This window comes from Mytilus trossulus, chromosome 4, assembly GCF_036588685.1.
Source record: "Mytilus trossulus isolate FHL-02 chromosome 4, PNRI_Mtr1.1.1.hap1, whole genome shotgun sequence".
In the NCBI taxonomy this organism is placed as follows: Eukaryota; Metazoa; Mollusca; class Bivalvia; order Mytilida; family Mytilidae; genus Mytilus; species Mytilus trossulus.
Window position 1 is genome coordinate 84651042 of NC_086376.1, and position 21327 is coordinate 84672368.

Genomic DNA, 21327 nt, shown 5'->3' on the forward strand with positions numbered 1-21327 from the left:
TTGTACCATTTATTTTATATTTGCATATTTATATATATATATATAGTATCTTTTATCTATCCTGCAGCGAAGCGAGCAACATTAAAAAGCAAAAAATAGTCAGCAAGATCTACAAATGATTCAATATATCTAAGTCTTCCTACGACTGCTTTTTAAAGTTATTGCTATTTAATAACGATTTAAGCATACAATGAGTGTATATCAAATAGTTTTTAAATCATTGTAGACAGATAGAAACTTAAAAAAGTAGAATCCTATTATCTTGAATACTATATAAGATATGTAGGTGAACATATCAGAAAGACACGATCTACAAATCAGCCATATTTCCATACATCGTGAATAAACTTTTTAAATAAGTCAGTATCCTTAAATGACCATTGTTTACGTTAGTTTTGTGTTTTGGCAAAAAAAAGATCTTTTTTGGCTGACATGAATTGTCATTGATATTGTTATATTTAAAAATTTACTGTTTACAATTTTTTGAATTTTTTGAAATACTAAGGTTTTTCTACCTCAGGCATAGATTACCTTAGCTGTATTTGGCAAAACTTTTAGGAATTTTGGTTCTCAATGCTCTTCAACTTCGTACTTTATTTGGCCTTTTAACTTTTTTGGATTCGAGCGTCACTGATGAGTCTTTTGTAGACGAAACGCGCGTCTGGCGTATACTAAATTTAGTCCTGGTATCTATGATGAGTTTATTTACTGTAATCAGAAAAAAATGTTCTGCAATACCAGATCAACACAAAAATATTTGTTTCATGACTTAAATAGCCAACTATTTTGGAGGGTGTCCATTGTTGAAGATGCAATTGACCAACATAAATGACATTTCTTTATATCCTCTAGATTTGATATGTTGTCGAATACGAATATCAACGCTTGACTGTTTGAAGGATTTAAAAGTGATGACTTTATTGCACACCTGTGCATCAAATGTTGAAATGATTATATTGGTTTGTTGCTTAAACCTTATTGTTTCAGTCAATCTTGAATACTGAATCATTGTATAGCTTACTATATAGTATGGGTTATTCTCTTTTTTAAAGTTCGTACTGCGACATATGATTCTTCGCATCCTGGTCTCTGTTGTCTTATTTTTATATACACCTTATCTCCTCTTTTTACTTGTTTTTAAAATCTGTGACAGCCGTTTTTTGTGGTTTTTTTTTTTCTCTTAAGAACCGTACTAGCATGATTGACCATTTGAACTATTTCCCATTTACAGACCGCGAGAAAGATAAATGTCAAAATAAGATTATTAATTCCAAGATTATCGACTTTTTAAGTTCAAGTGCACTTTGGGCTTCGTTTGTATGAAATTGTATTCAGTAGATCTATTTGCAACAATAATGATTTTCAGTTTACTTTTAAACATATTTTTTATTATCAGCTAACTTAATATCATATGACTAGCTATATTGCTGTAGGATACTTGATCAACATCCACCAGTGATTTTAAGTATAGTGACACAATTGGGCTCACAGTTTTGTTTTCTTTCTATTTACCAGAGGAAATACAAGTATGGCATCATCGAACACTGTAATATGTAATGTTTGTGAGTCTCAACACAAGACAACAAATGCTGACTTTTGGTGCCCTGAGTGTGACGAAGGATTGTGTTCTCAATGTCTGAAGTTTCATAGTGCATTAAAAGCCACACGTGGCCATGAAGTTATACCTGTCGAAAATTATAAACAATTACCACGGTCAATAGCCAATGTATCACAACAGTGTTCAAAGCATGACAGAAAATTCCAGATGTATTGTCCCCAACACGAAAGTCTTTGTTGTCCACTGTGTATTCGGTCCAACCATGCTAACTGTGTTGGGATATTGTCTTTGGAGGAAGTCATACAAACTGCAAAGGCTTCAGTCTTATTGGAAAGTTTTAGTCAGAATCTGAAAGAAATCAAAATGAATATCGAGAGAGTCGTTAAGGATAGAAAACAAAATCTTTCTGAAATCCAGAAACAACAACAGAAAATTCATGATGAAATAAAACAGGTCCGTAATAAAATTAACGATTACCTTGACACCCTAGAACAACGACTATTCCAGGATTTATATGCTGCCGAAAAGAAAGTCAAATCACAAATGGAGGAGTTGCTAGGAAAACTAACTGAAAATTCAGAAAATATGAATGCAATGGAGAATAATATTTTAGCCATTAAAGAATATGCTTCAGACCTTCAAGCGTTTTTAGGGAGTAAAATGATTGAGACAGAAATCCACAAATATGAAACATTTATGCAGTCAATAATTGACGATGGAAGTTTGCGGAAGATGGACATAAACTGTAAAATTGAGGACAAGATAATCGACGTATTGTCAACTGTTACTTCACTAGGTTCAATATCCATCGAATCAAGCACTCCATTGGTGGTTCTGAAGACAGGGAAAGAAATACAAGCACAGACAAAGTCAGTTGCATCTATCAATGATATAACAATGACATTACAAAGTAAATTCCAATTTAATCATATCACTGGAATTGTTTTTTCATTTACAGGAGAGGCCATTTTAGTACAGTGCGGCTATCAGCGTCTGTTGATTTTTAGGGAAGATGGAACGTTGACAAATGAAATACCTCTATCAACTGCAAACCCTGTAGATATTACCTGTATTGATGACAAAACAGTCACCGTGTCTTTTCCTTATTCTCAGCAAATACAAACCATAAAAGTTTCAACTAACACAGTTGAACGTACAATAAAAACGGCCGGTTTTTGCTACGGTTTATGTTACTCAAGTGGTTATTTATTATACTGTGATACTGGCAGAGGTATTCAGAAAGTAAACATGTCAGACAATTGTTCTTCTACTTTAGTTAAAGACAACGCCTTGTCCGAATGGAGTTATGTAGTAGCATATAAAAACAAAATAGTTTATACTAATAGCTCTCATCATACAGTCACTTGCTGTTCATTAGCTGGAGAGAAGATGTGGGAATACAAAGATCAATTAGTTCGTTCTCCGCGCGGGATCTCTGTAGATAAAGACTCAAACGTGTATATTGCATCGTCTGGTAACAATAGTATAATTGTATTGTCCTCGGATGGAAAAAAAGCAAGAAAACTGCTTGGAAATGATAACGGAATTTGTCAGCCCTTTGGACTGGCACTTGATGTAAAGAAAGAAAATTTATTAGTTGCGAATTTTTATGAACCTGCATTATATAGACTAAGTTTACAGAAGTGATGATAAAGTAGTTTACTGTTGCAAAGCAGATTTTGTAAAAACGTTTAGATCTGTCGGAAATCTATTCAAATAACAAAAAGTATAAATCAAATACAGTTAACTTTCTTTACAAAATTTTACTTTATTAAAGTAATTAAATGCTCTAATGCGTAATAAAATATGGTATACAAAACTCTTTTATTTTTTTCTATTGAATATTTAAAACTTGGAAAATTACTTTGGACGCACCAAATAATGGAGAGTACTATTGACGGGGTGAACATTTTTTAACAACAGTATCCTTGAGATTTGTTTTTTGCATGACAACTGCTTATATTTTGGCAATTCTATACACGACGAACGGTCATAGCTTGTCCCTAGAATTATAAACATAGGCTTGCTTATCTGTCGGCAACGGCGTGTTCACTTTGTATTGCAAATGGTTAAAAATCTAAATACTTTATATCTTGTAAACAGTGCGACGCAGAAGGGAAACCATATTTGGTGTATGGAATGATTGTATGATGAAAGTGTGCGTTTTATATAGTTTAACTGACATTGACCTCATATTTATGAAATATCCAATTTTTAGTAATGGTAGTGAGGTACGTTTCTTAAATAATCTTACCAGTGGGTAAACTATATTTGGTATAGTTAAGGATTGTAAAATGTACATGTTCGTTTGGGAGGGTTGGGTGATTAGCCAGGCGTTTCTTATTCGAATTGATCAGTGATCACTGTTATGTTATCATGTACTTTTCACGGAAACTATAACCAGAAGGTCAACTATGTTTGTTTTATGAAATAATTATTAGGTGTAAATGTCCGTCTGACAAAGTGCAGTGTTCTTTTACTCTTATGGAATTATTGTTATATTTATATTATAACAGAAAAAAAGGAAACGTTTCACACTAGTTTCAAAATGTATCTGTAAAAAAATCTGATTTTATCAGGATTTGATTAAAATGTCTTAATAAACCCCTATGATAGGTTTTTTTTTTTTCTTTGTCGAAAGTTGCGTTGTAGTTAAGATTATCTGTTAGATCAGCTAATGGTGAATTATAAAGGTCGTTTTACTGTTATCTTTTAAGATGAGTAACAGCAATAATAATGGTTTCTTTTGACATATAGTGTATTAAATAATAATTTATTAAGGATTTGTCTGCATCTACCTCATAATTTTTCGGTCAAACCCCTATGTTATTGAGGGTCACACATTTTAGGGAACAAGTTCAAATATCCGACTTACTACTGTTAACTGGAAATGTTGTTAAATTACTCAGCTGTTTAAATCAACGGAGATGTAAGTAAAAAGGCACTTAAAAATAGTGATTTTTGTGAATCTTGCCTCGATTTTATTTAATTTCTAGTTATGTTGTGCATTGTGTACGAAATGGAGGGAAAGGAAAGAAATATGTAGATTGTAAGACTAGGCACTATGATCACCTCAATGTTTGTATAAATGAAAAAAAAAGGTCATGTGATCATTACATGACCCAGTTTTTTTAATGTGCACGACCTGGTTCTGTCCTAAAATCTGACAAAGCAGATCCCGCTTTCTCATAAAAAGTAATGCAAGTCTGCTATAATTATGCTAAGTATAAATTAGTAAACTAGTCTCGTGCCTTCCAGAAAGTGCAGAATGATTTTTTTTATTCTTAATTCTTTTATCAATGGTTCTTTTATCTCTCCAGTGTGTAATGATAATGTTTTACAGTTTTGTGACGTTGTTTAAAGTAGTGATGGTCGGTTCAGTTAATACATTTGAGAGACGAGTCTCTACATATGAATATTGGTAATCGGTTAAAATAATAAGTTGTAAAATATAAGGAAACTACAATTTTATTGTCAATTACTGTATTGATAGTTTGGTCTTCCAATTATGTTGTCGGCATACCGTTTACGGGATAGAAAATGAACCAATGCGTGCATATATCATAAACTTAGTCTGATGTGCACGAAGTTGTCAGTAATTACGCATCCAATTCGCATTATCGTCCCAAAATATGGCAGGTAATTAATGGTCGTGTTTGAATCCGAAACTTACCGATTGTCAACTTTGTAAACAATCAAAAAAGAAGTATGGATATCCAGGAATAAGATATAGTTTAATTCTATAACTGAGCAATGTTTACGTTTGCTGACTCTTTCTGTCAATTTGGTTGTCCCCTTGCGTGTTGTGATCACTGGATTTATACGAGAAAGGTCACGCTGGGGTATGTTGGCGAATTGTTGTCTGGAAGCCAGCAATTAAAAAAAGAAAACATCTTTTCAAAAAGGACAAGTTAAAGCATTTACTTCAGGAAAAGTACATTAGTTTTTATAATAAACTATCCAATTTGTTATAAAAAAAACTATGCATATTTTTTTTTTTTTAATTTGATGTTTTATGTGACTTCAATAGTGATAAAATACTGGTATAATACATAATTTTTGTATTGTATTTGTTGGTTTTGGTTATGAACTAGCTTGTTACTCTGAGTACTTACAAATATGTGCTAGGGTCTTTTTGTGGTTTGGATGTTTAAGAACCCGTCCACGTCCACTTTGTGTTTTGTTAGATGTGTTCTATTTGTATCTGTCTGATTGGTTCGGCCTTTTCCAGCTGATTTTTATAGTTTGATCTCATGTTGTACTGTTAAACCAATGTTTCAGGTGAGGTGACGGTCGAGCGCTCACAAATATGTTTAACCTCGCCAAATGATGTAAGTGTATGTCCCAAGTCAGGAACCTGTTGTTCAGCGATTACCGTTGGTTCATGCATTCCATATTAGTTTTCGTAAATGTTTTTATTGTTACTAAGGCCCTTTTTCTCAATTAAAATGTTTCTTATTTTTAATGTCGGGGACTTTTATAGCCGACCATATGTGTTTTTTCTTATTGTTGAAGGCCATGTGATTGTCTATCATTGCTTACATCCACTTCATTCGATTTTTTATCGATAGTTCTCATTTGCAATCATGCAACATCTAATGATTTTTTTATATTTATATACTTAAAGTGTTTCAGTAAACAAGAAGCCTCTACAAACCTCTTTTCAGATAATGCATGTGCTGTTAACTTAAATACGACTAAGACTTTGATTAAACCCAATTCAATTGGAAAAGTGTAATGAACTCATGTTGTCATAAGAGTAAGTTCGTTTTCCGTCGAAGAAGAAGAAAAATACGATGCTGATGTTATTACGGAATTGAATCTCCTGTAAATAGATATCAAAGGTATCAGGTATCAGGATTATAATTTAATACACCAGACGCGCGTTTCGTCTACAAAAGACTCCTCAGTCACGCTCAGATCAAAAGCTAAACAAAATTGAAGAGCCTTTAGGACCCAAAATTCCAAAACGTTGTGCCGAATACGGCTAAGGTAATCTATGCCTGGGATAAGAAAATCCTTCGTTTTTCTAAAAAATCAAAGTTTCGTAAACAGGAAAAGAAAAGTTACGATAATGTCCTTTTTTGACCCAGAAAAAAAAGGCGATTTAGCAAAAACAGTTATAATGGCATTGGAATAACAAAATCCTGGGTCACGTTGACGCAGGCACTAAAATGTTTTTAAAAATGTTGTAAAATCACCTGCAAAATTTATAATAATAAATTATTACAATATTTGAATAATAACAGAAAATTAGCCCCTCCCCCCCCCCCCCCCCCCACCTCACCCACTTGCGAAAAGTAGTGGTTTTGAAGTTCATCCAAACAAACTTCAAACTTCAGGGAATGTTTTAACATAATAAGTAGCTTTCCAAAACAAAATTTGAAAAATGAGAATAAAGGGGGCGGGGAGGCAAAAAAAGACCTTATCGTACCTTGTCCTCTGTAATAATCGAACTCATGTTGAAGACCAGGAAAATTATGAAGTGATTATACCAACCTGTGATTAAAATATTTCGCTCCCATTCCTTCTATATCTTATGAGGGTCTGGGTGAGGGGTTCTTTATTTCTGTATTAATAATTTTATAGACTCATTTTTTATTCGGTATTGTTCTTTATCTAGTTTTTCTTTATTCTTAATTTTAATTTATTCTGTACATTTTGCAAATTATTCTATATTCTGTTAAACCCATCCACACATTCTCTCGTCGAATACTTCTTCTCCGTAATGTCGTATTTTATATAAAAAAAAAATAAAAAACTATATTTGTCGTATAATTTGTAAATTTTAACATTTTTAAAAATACTGTGCGTTCGTGTGTTCGGTTATGGAAAATTTCATTTTAAGCATTCTCAATAATAAGATTAGACGATTGAGGAAGATTGCAAATGAGACAACTTTCAACCAGAGACCAAATGGCTTAGAAGTAACGATTCGTTGTTTATATGCTTATCTGGGGCTCTTTATAGCTTTCTGTTCAGTGTGAGTCAATGCTCTGTGTTGAATATCGTTCTTTGACTTATAATGATTTACTTTTACAAATTATGACTTGGCGGAGAGTTTTCTTATTGGCACTCATATCCATTTTCTTGTATCTATTTATGGTGTCTTGTATAATATAAGTTGTTACAGAGGATGATGTTTATAGGCTTTAAAAACGAGAATGGAAATAGGGAATATGCCAAAGGGTCAACGAACCGACCAAAGAGCAGGTATAACAACCGAAGGCCACCAATGGGTGTTCAACGCTGCAAGAAAATCCTGCACCTGTTTGTTATAGATAAGACCGTCAGTTTTTCATTTGTTTTTTTTTTCTTTTTTGTCATACTGGGGATTTTTATAGCCGAACATACGGTATGGGATTTTCTAATTGTTTAAGGCCGTACGGTTGCTTATTATTGCTTACATCCACTTCGTTTTAACTTTGGTGTATAGTTGTCTCATTGGTTATCAAACCACATTTCCAAAACCAATTCAATTGAAAAAATGTAATGATCTCGTGTTGCCAGTTTTACGTCAAAGACAAGGAAAAGTCGATTGAAGGACGAAGAAAAATATGAAACTGGTGTTATTACGGACATAAATGGCATGTAACAATCGAACTCATGTTGAAGACTAGGGAAATTCTGAAGAGATAATACCAACCTGTAATTAAATTTGTGTGTTAGCTTTGTTTTAGCAATTATAAGATCCCTTTAAAAAGTTTGAATTACAAATAGTTCGCTCCCATTCCTTTCACATCTTATAAGGGTTTGGTTGAATGGTTCTTTATTTCTGTATTCTTAAATCCTTCAATCCATATTTTTTGTATTGTTTATAAAGTTTACTTGTTATTCTATATTCCTTTAGATTTTAGCACCCCATTTTTCTTATTAGTTATTATTTTTTTTATCTAGTTTTCTCAATTTTTTATTTTATTTTAGTTCTTCATTCTTCACATTTTGCCTATCATTCTCTATTATGTAAAGCCCGTTTCATCCTCTTTCGTTACGAATTAGAATACTTCTTCTTCTCCGTACTGGTTATGCCTTATTAACTATAGTTGTCGTATAATTTGTTGATTTTATTCCCCACTCAAAGCGTTTGGGGAACATAGAAAATCGTGTGCTCGGTCATGGAAGACTACATTTCTAGTATCCTCAATATGAAGATTAGAAGATGTGCAATAATTGCCATTGAGTTAACTTTCAACCAGAGACAAAATGACGTAGAAGTTAATGCTTCGTTGTATATGTTCTTATCATGTCTTGTCTTTATACGTTCCACGTTGTTGTGGTGGGGGTGTTTATTGGCTATGTCTGTCAGTTTTTAATTTCCTTCTTTTAAAACTGATATCAATAACATATTTGAAATTAAATGAAATACTTGTTGTTATGAATTGATTAATCTCACTTTTCATAGTTAACATTGATATGTGAATACGAAAGTTAAATATTTGTTTTAGTATTCTCTTTAGTCAACAAACTACAGTAAGGTCTTTAACATGTAACAATGAAACCTGCGAGGATATCGTTGTTATTTAACCAAAACCAAATTCAGTTATACTTTAATTGTCACATTTTAAGAATAAGTAACCTTCCATCATTAACGGACTAAACAAGGAAATAAAACGACGGGTGCCGTATACGGTGCAGGAAATGCTTACCCTTTCAGAGTACTTGATTTCACTCCCGGATTTTAGTGGAGTTCGTGTTGTCTCTTAATTATTATTTCTAACTGTTGAATATGTAAATGTCCTTTGGTTTTTGTGAGTCTGTGTTTACTTCTTGGTTTTGATTGTTATTGTCGTTAATGGAGTTTTGTAATAACCTTTATTAGAGACATATAATGGTATGTTCTCTTTTCGATTAATACATCACCATGAAAAGTTAGAGACAGATAAATAGAAAGTTTTATTTCTGCGTATCGCGTCGCGGAGGATATGGAAATACTGGTCGTCCGTCCGTGTGTCCATTATATCTAGCGCTCTCACCATGCTCACGGGTACGATTCTTGCCAATTTTTTACAAAACTTATTACATAGGTAAATATCAGCAATATAACGGACAAGTTTTATAATGGTGGACGATCGACTGCATGGTTTGAAAAGAAATGCCCTTTGAAATGTCAAATTCACGACTATTTGTCTCATAGGCGCTCTCGGTCACTGGAACAATCTTAAAACAATCGTTGATACCTTATCTGGATTGTCAATATGGCTTATGGAACGACCATTTGATATTCATGAGGGGAATTTTTTTTCAACTTTTAAAACAAATCTTTTCTGGACTATTAAGGATGATTTACCATTTTCAGTAGAACAAGGGCCTGGTTATTTATCTAAATTAAAACAATTATATATTAAAATCACTGGGTTCCAGGATATTTCATTTTGTTAATTCCTTAATTTCTACTAAATTGAGGATGTGGAGCCATGCAGTGAATTAACAAATAAATACATCAATTGTTAAAGCTTCTCTGGTTATGTAGTGGTTTTTTTTCTATGAAAGCGGAACAGTACAGACCAAATGGTAATACTAGTTTTATATATATTAACCATGTTAACAGTGGCTCACTCACTAGAAGATCAAAACTTTTAAAGAATTTTAACTTTAATGTTACATATACAGTGCTATAACATTTCGATTAAAATTATGTCTACAGAGTGCAACGCAAAATACCATGTTTAAAAAGAAAGTATTTTTCGTTTTGATTTATTAATAACTTATTAAAGTCACGTGTAGCTTGTCGTCATATATCTATATTTTAACCTTCCTGGTTTAAAAATCTTCGTATTATCAAGTAAATAAACTCATGTTAGATACAAGAAGGAGATTTTCTAAACCATTCAACGAGTTTGCACGTAAGTTCCAAGCTTATATTAAAGTGCATTTCAATGTCATCTTCACTTACCAATCCATACAAACGTTATGATCAAGCTCAAAGAAACATTAATGTTGTCCTGAACTGAAAATGTTGGCAATTAGCTATATTTTGAAAAATTAATCGGGTGGCAAATTTTGAAGACTGACCATATGATATTGGAGACGATAAAACGGTATTGTATAAAAATGCATCATATATATCGTCTCTCTGTGAATAGTTTAGCATATTTTCTGTTATTGTTAAATTTATTTGCGTAACTTAATAGACCACTTTCGAGTTCATCCGTCACCGGCAAAAACTCGTCAATTATGCACGCCTTTATGACGTCATTTACCAGATAGAGGGGCTCGCCTGTATCCCTGCACTATTTACGTTCATCAAGCGTCTTAGTGATCGTTTTTGTGCAGGATAAACTAGAAATAATGGTTGCTCTGTAGGTACTTACTGACAATTCCCTAATGACAGCAGTGTTGATTGTCTATTTTTAGAATTCAATTTGCCGAATAATTCGTACAATATAGAATTATAATTTTCCAACCACTCGCTCAACCTTGTAAGGAAGTGACGACGCCCCTAAACGCACAGATGACTGCGATAAAGGCGCGTATAATTGACGAGTTTTTTCCCTTTGTAAATTTTACGGAAGCCATCACGAGTTTGTTGCCCGTTATGATATAACCGTTTCACAGATGATATCGGATATGTTCCCTACTTAGTAACTAAAATTCTCTTCCCTTTCAAGAATGTGATCTACCGAATTATTTAGCGGGTTTTTAATCACCTGAGCAACACGACGGGTGTCACATGTGGAGCAGGATCTGCGTTCCATTCCAGAGCACCTGAGATCATCCCCAGTTTTTGTTAGGGTTCGTGTTACTTAGTCTTTCATGTGTACTATTATTTGTCTGTTTGTCTAATTCATTTTAGCCATGATGGCGTTGTCAGTTTTTTTTTTAATTTATTTAAGAGCTTGACTGTCCCTCTAGTATCTTTCACCCCTCTTTTATGCAAGACCTTTTTGGAAATATGAATGATCCGGGCTTTTTGGTTATGCATCAAAAACCACTGTGGCACTCCATTCTTCTTGATAATTTTCGTCAATTCAGCTCACTTTTTCCCCGTCATTTTTCACATCAGATGTCAGAGCTACCTTAAGCGTCAAGTATGGAAATTTCTAAGTTAAATTGGCCAAAAATTACATAGAATATGTTGTGTATATTTCCCAATCTCTATTATAAATCATTTCTATTCGTTAACCCTAAAACATTTATCAGTCTCTTGTCTCCATTGATCAATAACATTCCCAAGTTATGTTTCTTTGAGATAAAACACAAAAATCATATATTGGGCCAGTACTTGGAGAAAGTTATATAAGTTTGATTAACTTCTGTCTCATCCCATTTGCATATTTAAGCAAATAATATGTTTAAACTGAAACCAGTACGTTAAAATCATAAGAAACCTCAAATAAAAAAAACCAATGCATATGTTTTTTATAACTCAATGTAAAACTTATGTACATATACTTTTTTCTGAAGAAAATTCTTTAATTTATTCATATTTAGAAGAAGTTTACTTTATTTGAATTGCTTCCTTCCAGCAAGCAATTCCCCCGATATATTTCCCGTATGCAAGGTGACCTCAGTGTGACCCACCTCGTAAAAATCCGGTGACCAAAATACGCATGGATGTCCTTAAAATAAACTATTATCTGAATTTACATGTTAAACACGTGCTCAATTTCCATGCTTTTTTGTTTATTTTTCGTCAATTGTTGACAAACAGGTGACAATCGTTAAACTTCGGCTTCAAAACACGAACTTTAATTACCTGCCATATTTTTACAACAAAACTGACCGATTGAAAAAAAAAATTGACGATTATACGAAATTTACACGAAAAAAATGATAAATTCGAGCACAGAAGACTAAGTTTATGATGTTTGTATGCATTGGTTTAAGAATTGGAAGAACATTATTTTACACCGGTCACTCGTTTCTTATGACTTTAACAGTACAAAATATCTATGAATATTAATTACCCCAAAAAGATGTGTGACTTGCGAAACAGCTGTTTTTACAAAGTCCAACCTGAATGACGTTACCTGTTATCCTGAAAACTATTTTTAAAAAGATACATAGATACTTTTAAAGCAAAAATGATGATCAATACAAAATCTACAAATGAGTATAACTAGCCTCAATCGTTATAATATATTGTATTGTAGTGGGTGTCTTTAAAATGCCGATTGTGTTTTTGGCAAAAACAATATAGGAAAGGTAGAGGGGAACTGTCAAGAGAAAAAATGATCAACAATACAACATCAACAAAAAGAGATTATTTTCATGACAATATATTCTAGTCCACAATGGCTTCTCACATGTGAACTTTTTATTTTCATGTAGCAATATTCCAGCATAACCAAGATTTACAACCAGTAAAGTTGAAATCATCCATACGTAGATTTAACAGACACCATCACGAGTTGGTTGACAATTATGGAATATCCATTTCACAGATTATTCGAGTATGCTCCTTATGCGTTACAGAAATCTTGTTCCTCCTCATGAAAGTGACCTTCTTAATTAGACAATTTACCGGGTTATTAAAAACACGACGGATGCCACATAACCCTTCTGGATCACCTAAGATCGTCTCCCAGTTTTTGGTGGGGTTCATGTTGCTTTGTCTTTAGTTTTCTATGTTGTGTCTTATGTACAATTATTTGTCTGTTTGTTCTGTTTTTTCCTCTTTTAGCCATGCAGTTCGATCTTTGAGTTTGAGATGTTCCTCTGGTATGATTCGTCCCTCTATAAGAGAGTGTATTTTATGTAGATACACGGAGACCTAGGTGAATGACTCAGGCTGATCCCCTAGTTTATCTTTCTGTCGTATGATAATATCAACTTTTGACTATTTTTCAGGTTGTAAAATACATAATTTTCTTTATTACAATTATATAACTGTTGATGTAAATGTCTTTTGGTTTTGTGAGTCTTTGTTTACTCCTTGGTTTTGATTGTTATTGTTTTATAGATACTTTTTTGTCGTATGATAATATCAACTTTTGACTGTTTTTCAGGTTGTAAAATAAATTATTTTCTTTATTACAATTATATCTCTGTTGATGTAAATGTCTATTGGTTTTGTGAGTCTTTGTTTACTCCTTGATTTTGATTGTTATTGTTTTATAGATACTATTTTTTTTGGCAGTCAAACATTACACTTTTGTTCACACATCTTTGTTAATATAATATAATTTTATACGACTTTCGTACACGTAAGAGTTATAGTTAGCTATAAAGCCATGTTTAATCCAACATTGTACACATAATAAAATACCTGTACCAAGTTAGGAATATACAAGTTGTTGCCATTCGTTTTTATGTGTTTGGGTTTTTGATCTTGTACTTTCCGTTTCAAACTTTCTTCGGAGTTTCCTTTACTTTTTACACTGATGGCAGCTATGACAGGCGTAACGTAATGTTCAGTGTAACTTTAAATTGTTAGAACGTCTTGTGTTGAGATTGATTCAATTTTATCTAGATTCTCGACTCAATAAAAAAAGAAGCGAATTTCTTGAAAGCAAATATGTTTTAACATACTTAGTATTTGTATTCTGCTTAAATCTTGAAGTAACAGCCACTCTTGAATACTGAATATTTGTATGATTTTCTTTATGATATAGGTTTTCCGCCTTCTTAAAGACATTTTTGTGACCTATGATTGGTCACGGTTGTCTTATTTCCATTCATACCGCATCCCGAAAACTGTGTCTAGGGCTACTGGCAATAATAAGGAATGAAAAGCGATGCCTTTGTAATGAGTTAACCTGGGGTGTTGTTTTTTTTTGCTGTTTTTTCTTGTTTTTTTTTTAGCTAGGCACCTTTTACAGACCTGCAACCTTTTCAACAACAGCCCAAATAATATTGTATGACCCGCTACGGCTACACCGCTGTGGAAAATCTACTTTTCAACTATTCAAAGATCGTTTTATAGGGACACAATTAGACTTACGTAAATTTTTTTTATTTTCCAGAAGGAAATATAAATATGGAATCACCAAGCACAGTTATATGTGATGTTTGTGAGTCTCAACACAGGACAACACATGCTGACTTCTGGTGCCCTGAGTGTGACGAAGGATTGTGTTCCCAATGTCTGAAGTATCACAATGCATTAAAAGCCACACGTGCCCATGAAGTTATATCTGTCGAAAATTATAAACAATTACCTACGTCGATAGCCAATATAGCACATCACTGTTCACAGCATGACAGAAAATTCCAGATGTATTGTCCCCAACACGAAAGTGTGTGTTGTCCATTGTGTATTCGGGCCAACCATGCTAACTGTGTTGGGATATTGTCGTTGGAGGAAGTCATACAAACAGCCAAAACTTCAGTCTTATTGGAAAGTCTTGATCAAAATCTGAAAGATATCAAAATAAATATCGAGGGAGTCGTTAAAGATAGGAAACAAAATCTTTCTGAAATCCAGAAACAAAGGCAGAAATTTCACGATGAAATAAAGCAGGTACGTAATAAAATTAACGAACACCTTGACACTTTAGAGAAACGACTACTTCAGGAGCTATATGCAGCCGAAACGAAAGTTAAATCACAAATTGAGGACTTGCTAGAAAAACTAACTGAAAATACAGAAAATGTAAATTCAATGGAAAATAGTATTTCAACCATCAAAGATTATGCTTCAGACCTTCAAGCATTTCTGGGAAGTAAAATGATTGAAACAGAAATTCAAAAATATGGAACATTTATGCAGTCTTTATTCGACGAGGGAAGTTTGCGGATGATAGACATAAACAGTAAAATTGATAACAAGATAACCCACATATTGTTAAATGCTACTTCACTAGGTACAATATCCATCGAATCAAGCTCTCCATTGGTGTTTATGAAGTCAGGGAAAGAATTACAAGCACAAACAAGGTCTTTGCAGCATGTACCCCCTTCGACTATCAATGACAAAATAATGACATTACAAAGAAAATTTGATATTTATGGTAACACTGGATGTTCCATTTCTCCTACAGGAGACTTAATTATAATAGACCACGGGAACTATGGTCTGCTGATTTATAAGGAAGATGGAACCTTGAAGAATAAAGTACATCTGTCAACTCAAAATCCAGTAGATATTGCTTGTATTGATGACAAAACAGTCGCAGTTTCTTTTCAATATTGTAAGCAAATACAAATCATAAAAATTTCAACTAAAACAGTTGAACGCACACTAAAAACTGGAGGAAATTGTTACGGTTTATGTCACTCAGATGACCATTTGTTGTACTGTGATACTGGTAGCGGTATTCAGAAAGTAAATATGTCGGACAATTGTTCTTCGATTTTAGTTAAAGACAACTTCTTGTCCGCCTGGAGTTATGTAGCAACTTATAAAGACAAGATTTTTTATACCAATTGTAACCAATATACAGTAACATGCTGCTCGTTGACTGGAGAGAAGATGTGGGAATACAAAGATCAATTAGTTAGTTTTCCGCGAGGGTTAGCTGTAGATAAAGACTCAAACGTTTATATTGCATCGTCTGGTAACAATAGTATAATTGTATTGTCCTCGGATGGAAAAAAAGCAAGAAAACTGCTTGGAAATGATAACGGAATTTGTCAGCCCTTTGGACTGGCACTTGATGTAAAGAAAGAAAATTTATTAGTTGCCAATCATAATGTACCTGCATTATACAGACTAAGTTGAATTGATCGATGATAGTGATAACGTAGTTTACAGCTTCAAAGCAGAATTGGTAGAAATATTACAATTTATCTGAAATTTATTGAAATGACAAACATTAAAATGAGTATATATCAAATATACTTAATTTTTTTTCTGGTTATGCTTTAATGTGTAAAAATCATATGGTATACGCTTTACCTGGCTTTTAATCTTTTGATTGTGAGCATTTCTAATGAACATTTAAATCATGGAAAGCGCTTTGAACACAAAAATAAAAATAGGGGGTTATCATTTTACTCGTGGCAATGTAAGCAGCATCCCTGGTGGTGATCATTTCCTGAAAACTTGCTAATTTTGTTTTGCAATTCCTCATACGATGAACGGTCATGTCTTTGTCTCCAAAATATTAGACATAAACAATTTTATCTGTCAAATGAATCTGTGAAAAAGTATCATTTGTTTTGCAATAAATGTAAAGGGTTTCCCTTTAAAGAAGCACTAGCTACGAGATACCTAACACAAATAATTTTCATTGTTCTTGTTCAATCATTAATGAAGTGAGATAGCGAAATAATAATTCTCTGTTAACAGCCAGTATGGTTCAATGATGTCAAAATAAGCTAAGAAACATCGATGATGAATTATTTACTTGCAAATGAATAATTCGACCTCATTGAATCAGTGTGTATGTTAACTTCAATTCAACACCTTAGCTAGAGATTGTTAATGCGTGTTTGTTATTTAAATATAAAAATGTCAACATTAAAATGAAACAAAGGTAAATCATTTGATTGAATTGACTTACTCTATCCACAAAAGAAATCATTCTTATACAAATAAAATAAAAAATCATTTAATTTTTAAACTAAAACATGAAATCAAATAGACGTAGCAAAATTCATTTATATACGAGGACAATGTCTTTTTCATATTTATGTTTATATCGTTTTATGTAAACGTCGGTAGTTTTCGGGGTCATCTCGATGGGTTATAAAATGGCGTCTTGACTAAAATATACAAGAAATTCTGATATATATTATCTAGTATATGCACTGCTAACTGTTTATTTTATGTTGGATATTTGTTCTAGTATGATATAAATCAAATATGAGAATTTGAATCAAATCGGTGATTAAGATTTTGACAGCTTACATAAATGTCATGTTAAAAGCTCAAAAAATAAAGTTTTTTTATCGAGAATCCAAAAAGGTCATTTTGGTAGTTTTCGATACACATAAGAAATGGGGAGATGTGGTCAGATTGCCAATGAGACTACCGTTGTATTGACAATAGTCCAACTGGCATGGATATACGCAAATTGAAGAACTTTTTACAGCCGTCAAAAATGAGCAAAACCTATTCTATATAATAAACATTGAGACAACTCTTCACAAAAAAAAAAAAACGACAAAGAAATTTACAACTATAGTGCACTGTGCTGCCTTAAACAATGAGCAAAACCCAACCGCTTATCATTGCTTACATCCACTTCGTTTTAACGTTGGTGTATAGTTGTCTCATTGGTAATCATACCACATTTCCAAAACGAATTCAAATTGAAAAAGTGTAATGATCTCGTGGTGTTAGAAGAGTAAGCCAGTTGTCATTCATTTTAAGCATTTCGATATAAAGATAAGAAGATTGAGGAAGATTGCCAATGAGACAACTTTCAATCAGTGACCAAATGGCATAGAAGGTAATGATTCTTTGTATACATGCTTATTATAACTCTTTATAACTTTCTGTTCAGTGTGAACCAAGGCTCCGTGTTGAAGACCGTTCTTTGACCTATAATGATTTACTTTTACAAATTATGACTTGGATGGTGAGTTTTCTCATTTGCACTCATACCAATGTTCTTACATCTATTTATGTTGGCTTGAAAAGTTGGTACAGAAGATAATGTTCATATCATTTATAGGCTTTAAAAATGAGAATGAAAATAAGGAATATGTCAAAGAGACAACGAACCGACCAAAGAACAGATAACAACCGAAGGCCACCAATGGGTGTTAAACGCTGCAAGAAAATCCTGCACCTAGGACATAAAAAATGTGTACTCGTTCAGTGAAAATGGACGTCATACTTATCTCCAAAACATATAAATGCCTAAAATCTAAAAAAAAAAACAAAAAAAAAACCTCACACATATAAGACTAACAAAGGCCAGAAGCTCCTGACTTGGGACCGGCGCAACAATGCGGCGGGACTAAACATGTTTACTGATATCTCAACCTTCCAACTATACCTCTACCCAATGTATAATAATGACACAGCAATACGCACAGCAAACATTCGTTTAATAGAAGTCCGCAGAGAGGGATAAGGGAGGGCCGGGCAGGGGCCCCTTTTCTGTGAAAAAGTTTGTTGATTATATAGAAAATCACTGACGCTTCACCGAAGCGGATCCCTTCTTTGGCAGTCGGTGGGCCCCCACTAATGAAAATTGCTGGATCCGCCACTAGTCCTGTTTCGATGAACGAATAGGTAACGAAAGAAACTACGCAAAATGACAATGATACATAAAGTAACAAATGTACTATCAGTTTTCAATTGATTATTCCTTTCTATAATGACGATTATCAATACAATATTTGAAATGAAATGAAATACTTGTTGTTATGATTTGAGTAATCTAACCTTTCATAGTTAACATTGATGTGTAAATACAAAAGTTAAATATTTACTTAAATAGTATTCTCTAGTGTCAACAAGCCACAAATAGGTCTTTAAAATCAAACACGAGATGATATGGTAGTTCTTTAACCAAGAAAATATTTCAGTTATACTATAATTGACACATTTTAATGAAGTTTTTTTTATAATCTTTCATATAGACATATACTAGTAATACAATGTTTATTTTTCGTTTAATATATCCCCATGTAAAGTAAGAGACAGATAATTAGAAAGTTTTATTTATTTTTTGTGACAATTTTTTTTTAATATTAACTCGTCTTTTAGCTCATCTGGCCTTAAAGTCCATGTGCATTTGTTTGCATCCACTTTACTTCCGAAGGCCAAATGATACAAATCTTTACCTGAATGTTTCTTCGAGAACTTTATTTTAAAAATTGTATCTTGGGATTCGATCTCTCAGCAAACATGGCCGCTGTTGCTAAAATAAGAAGATTAAAGGTAAAAAACAGTTTGGGCTAATACCTCAAAAACTAAAGTAAAACTGACAGGGTATAAGTGAACAGTGTTTTGAGTAATTGTCCCTGAAGTTATTTTTTTAAGACAATTGCTGCACCGTTTTGGTTGATTTATCAAAAACTTAAACAGAAACAACAAAAACTGATAGGCAATGAAAATTATCAGAAGGTTCAGATCTATCTGCTACAGAATTTTCTAAACTATCTAACTACCTTTTTTGGAGTTATTAGCCCTGAAATGTCTTGTTTTTCGGGGTTGGGTTTTTTTTTGTAAATTTTGTTGTTTTGGTGTTATTTTTTTAATACTGACTGTAGGCAAGAAATTTTGATGGTATACAATGACCAGAACAATTAGATCAACGTATAAATTGTTCAGCAGGAATTGTCAATTGACCCCGTGAATTATTAAAATGGCTTTGAATTATTATATTTACACTTTATTGTTTAGAATTTATAACTGAGTTTATTTTCTGAAGAAATCACTAGATCTTTCAGGAGATTTCCTATCCGAGGGTTCGCCAGCCCAGTAATTAGCACTTCTGTGTTGATATATTTTTTATCATTGATATGATCCAAATTATAAATCTACTGTTTACTGAACTTGGGTTTTTGTCAAAATACTAAGGATTATCTACCACAGGAATAGATGAACTTATCTATATTATGTCAAACCTTTCAGAAAGTGGTGTCCTCAATTCTCTTCAAGTTAACTTCGGAAGAGCCAGTTAATCCCTTTTCATTTGATATTGAAAATGTCTTCATATGTATGTTGTGAAGTTACACCACTGTCCAATGTTATGGTAGGGCCAGCTGAAGGACGCCTCCGGGTGCGGGAATTTCTCGCTACATTGAAGACCTGTTGGTGAACTTCTGCTGTTGTTTTTTTTATTTGGTCGGGTTGTTGTCTCTTTGACACATTCCCCATTTCCATAATGACCATTCTCAATTTTATTAAGCTCCCTTGAAACGCCGGTAAACGTGTCCAAGACATCCCACCACTCTCTGTATTTGCCTGACCGAATTCAACTGTAATTCAGTGGTAATCGTATGTTGATTTTTGTCATGTATGCTTTTCGTTCATTTATTTGTAAATGAATCAGGCTGATAGTTTTCTCGTTTGAAGTTTCGTTTGTCATTGCGGGGTCAGTAAGGAAACGACCATTCAACTTCAAATGGGTGGTGGCGGGGCGGGTTATGTTTTTTCTAAAAAAACATATTCTGAATCCAGATTTTCCCTATACCTGTTGTGTTAAATTAAGTCAAAAATAATTTGCTTGATACAGCGTTGAAAAACTAAAAAGAAGAATTTTTACTTTGTGCAAAAAAATCTGACTAAGACATAACTAAGTAATCCCCTTTGAAGTTAAATGGTTGCTCAATTATTACTGACTATGTTGTTTAGTTTCGCTCGTTTTTTAAGGCCACACGGTGACCTATATTTATTAACTACTACGCCATTTAAACGCAGGACTTCGGGAATGTCCGGAGAGCCGACAACCTTGCTTCGGAAGTTGCATCATCATCATCATCCGCCGCCATATCCAGAAATCAACACCACTTTGCTTATTTGAATATTATACTAAAGAAATCGGATACGGGTCACGGAAATTACTAAAAATGATAGGGAATTTTGAAAAAATCGTCTTTTTTAAATTTAATTTGAGTGATAGACAGGTTGCCGGGGCAGAAAATGAATATACACAACAATATACACCATTTAAACGAAACATAATGACTGTGGTTGCAAAAATACAGGTTCCTGAGCTATTTTAAATATCGAAGCGAGAGGCCTTTAACATTGCAGTGTAAAATACAGGCTAAAATGGCTGAAACGTCAAATTTGCCAACTTCGTGTTGAAAATTGGCTTACAATGTCATTACAAAAACAGGTTGCCGGGGTGGATTTTGAAACTTGAATTTCCAAAGAATAAGCAAGTCCAAACCTTGTATGTGTAGTCGTTGAACTCTAGGTTCCCACGTAAAATTAAAATGTCACTATTTCAAGAAGAATAAACTCACGAAAGCACGAAAAA

The 21327-nt window shown here is 33.2% G+C and overlaps 2 protein-coding genes across 2 annotated transcripts; both read left to right on the forward strand.

Annotated features, from left to right (window-relative positions):
* The first annotated feature begins 2101 nt into the window (after positions 1-2101).
* On the forward strand, positions 2102-3205 carry LOC134716863 (uncharacterized). Its single transcript, XM_063579875.1, has one exon. It carries the CDS (start codon positions 2102-2104, stop codon positions 3203-3205), a length of 1104 nt encoding a protein of 367 aa, XP_063435945.1.
* Positions 3206-14477: 11272 nt separating this feature from the next.
* On the forward strand, positions 14478-16160 carry LOC134716864 (uncharacterized). Its single transcript, XM_063579876.1, has one exon. It carries the CDS (start codon positions 14478-14480, stop codon positions 16158-16160), a length of 1683 nt encoding a protein of 560 aa, XP_063435946.1.
* Positions 16161-21327: the final 5167 nt, after the last annotated feature.